A 2357-nucleotide genomic window follows, 5' to 3' on the forward strand; every position below is an offset into this window, starting at 1 on the left:
CGCTGATAAATAAGTCATTGCTTTTTCTGGACAAACATTTACAATCAATCCAAACTATATGGTACAAAAATGGACGAATATTAGATGGTGGTGGGAGAATCAGAGAAGTGTTATTGGACGTGTGGGAGTATGGGTACAGAAAATGCAATGGTGTGGTAATTGTTCTGAATGGCCTGGTACTTTTTTATGAAATACAAGAAATATGTGAGAAATTAGCTCCTTCTTTTCCCCAAAGTACTGCAGTTGTTATTTCTAAACTACTCAGCAGATGAAAAATGCTTTGACCTGTTCTGTCCTGAGACACTGAAAGTTCCTACAGCACAATGTCTGTTTTTTAACACCAAACCATTGTTCATCTCAACATTGTGTAAGTCACAGATCTTTTAATTTTCATTCTCTGGAAATGAACAATTTAGCCCTAATTATGAGTGAAATATTGTTTCTCTATTGAAGTAAAAGGAATGCTTACAGACATTTTCCAAGTGTTGAACAAAATTACCATACAAAGAGGAATATTGTGCCACTTTATGTTAGCATGACTTGAACCTGATGTTACACAAGTCCTTTAAGCAAACAACACATTATAGATGCAGATAATACATGTTTTCATTGCATTTCTGAAGCTGGTGGAGGCTGCAGGTTATAGATTTAATGGTAGTTGTTGGAGAGACCTTCTGTCACCAGTTTAAAAAACTTGTAGACAGCTTCATGTTCCTCTGGTCCGAATGCCGTTTTATCATGAAGAGCGAGTTCAACAATGAAGGCTTGGCTGAGAAGCTGTGAAGAAAAACAATAATTATACAACATTGAAACAAAACTGGAAAGCAAAACTTAAACCTCCAATGACTTCATACAGAACAGCCCAGTAGGAGGCCATTGTGTCCTCTGGGTCAGGGTCAATTCCCAGTGGTGCAAATACATTAAGCTCCACCTTTTTCCCTGTACACCGACAACATATTCCAGTCTCATGTGCCCATCAAAGCTCTTCTGACTCTTTTTGTCAAACAGTAGCTAATTAACCTGAAGCACAGCAAACTGGAGCGAACTCTCTGCAGACAGCAGCCAATGTGAGGATTGTATCTGTCTCTGGAGCAGGGAAGTAGAAAAAAATCTGCATCTGTCAGATGATGAATAAAAGGAACTTGAAATCAACTTGTGGTCCTGTGCAATTCTGTCTAACCTAGTGCATGGGTCATTGAGTGAGCATCCAGTGTAAATAGCTCTCATTAAAATGATTAAATTTTCTAACCTGTTCCCAGATCTAATTCATGAGGAAAACTAGGGGGCAATTTTTTCCACCGAAACCAGGTCTCCTCCTTTTTCTTGCAGTTAAGTCCATGATGTTGGTTGCCGTGCTTTTTATGGCTCTGTAATTAGGAAATACTTATAGCACCCCTTTAGTGAAAGTGAGCACACCATAAAAAGATTAGTTTGTACCTTGAAGTTTTGAGTGTCCACTCCGATTTTTTGATGTTTACTGCTAAGTTCATAGAAATTGGTTTCAATACTGTTCAAATCTTTAATTGCTGTGTTTAGAGCCTTTAGCACTTTGCCTGCATGAGTCTGAACACCAGGGTCACAGGCTGCAAAATGGCCATTGAAATTTTTAAACAGCCTGGTTGTCCAAGGATAGACTGCAAATACCCTAGAAAGAAAAAAGACAAAGTGTCCAATTTATTTTGTGATATTCTTGAGCTTAAGTATTTCTCAAAGCTCATCATTGAGGAAATTTTTCTCCAATAGACTTACAGTGGGTTTAACTAGAACCTCAGCACAGTGTTGAATACTAGTTCCCTCACCCTGTAGCAACATCTAGGCAAGCATAGAAAATTAAATAACTTGCACTGGAGCCATAGTCAAAAATACAGGATGTGACTTAAATATAAAACAAAAAATACATTTTCATCATACCTTGCCAAAGCTTGGGCAGTTATCATTTGCTTATCCAGTTGGTCCCATTTGTTCCTGATGTATTGTTCCTGAGCCTGTGTTAATTTCACCATTTTGATTGTTAAGCTCTCACTGTCACTGCTTGCACAAGAAAGCTGTGTTGATCTGGAGTTTTGACTTCACTTTTATAGGCTGCAAAATGACTCATCTCAGACTTACACTCAACTGTAATAGGCAGAGTACTTGGTGGGCTGGACACACTTTCCAAAGTTGGGCAGCAATCCTTCTGTGTTTGAATGTTAAGATAAACACTTGTTGAGAAATTCCTTGTCTGAACTTCACTCTGCCTATCCAATGCACAGAATCATTCTCCAATTTCATTGAATATTAATTTAATACATTCATAATCAAATTGTGGAGCTCTCTCCTTGTTAATTGAACACAACTCTGACACTTCACTTTGCCGA

At 38.1% G+C, this 2357-nt stretch overlaps 1 protein-coding gene across 1 annotated transcript; it reads right to left on the minus strand.

The window, feature by feature from the left end:
- Positions 1-363: 363 nt before the first annotated feature.
- LOC140735104 (hemoglobin subunit beta-like) lies at positions 364-2067 on the minus strand. The gene is made up of 3 exons (XM_073059900.1): positions 1912-2067; positions 1438-1645; positions 364-777 (listed from the first exon to the last, which is right to left on the minus strand). The coding sequence occupies exons 1-3, from the start codon at positions 2001-2003 to the stop codon at positions 649-651; spliced, it is 429 nt and encodes a 142-aa protein (XP_072916001.1). The 5' UTR covers positions 2004-2067; the 3' UTR covers positions 364-648.
- Between the last annotated feature and the right edge of the window lie 290 nt (positions 2068-2357).

Source organism: Hemitrygon akajei, chromosome 11, assembly GCF_048418815.1.
Source record: "Hemitrygon akajei chromosome 11, sHemAka1.3, whole genome shotgun sequence".
Taxonomy (NCBI): Eukaryota; Metazoa; Chordata; class Chondrichthyes; order Myliobatiformes; family Dasyatidae; genus Hemitrygon; species Hemitrygon akajei.

Coding starts and splice junctions, on each gene's coding strand:
- LOC140735104 (XM_073059900.1), bottom strand. CDS start 2,003: ATGGTGAAATTAACACAGGCTCAGGAACAATACATCAGGAACAAATGG. Junction 1,646..1,911: donor ACTGCCCAAGCTTTGGCAAG/GTATGATGAAAA, acceptor TTTTCTTTCTAG/GGTATTTGCAGTCTATCCTT. Junction 778..1,437: donor TGGACACTCAAAACTTCAAG/GTACAAACTAAT, acceptor TTTTCTTCACAG/CTTCTCAGCCAAGCCTTCAT.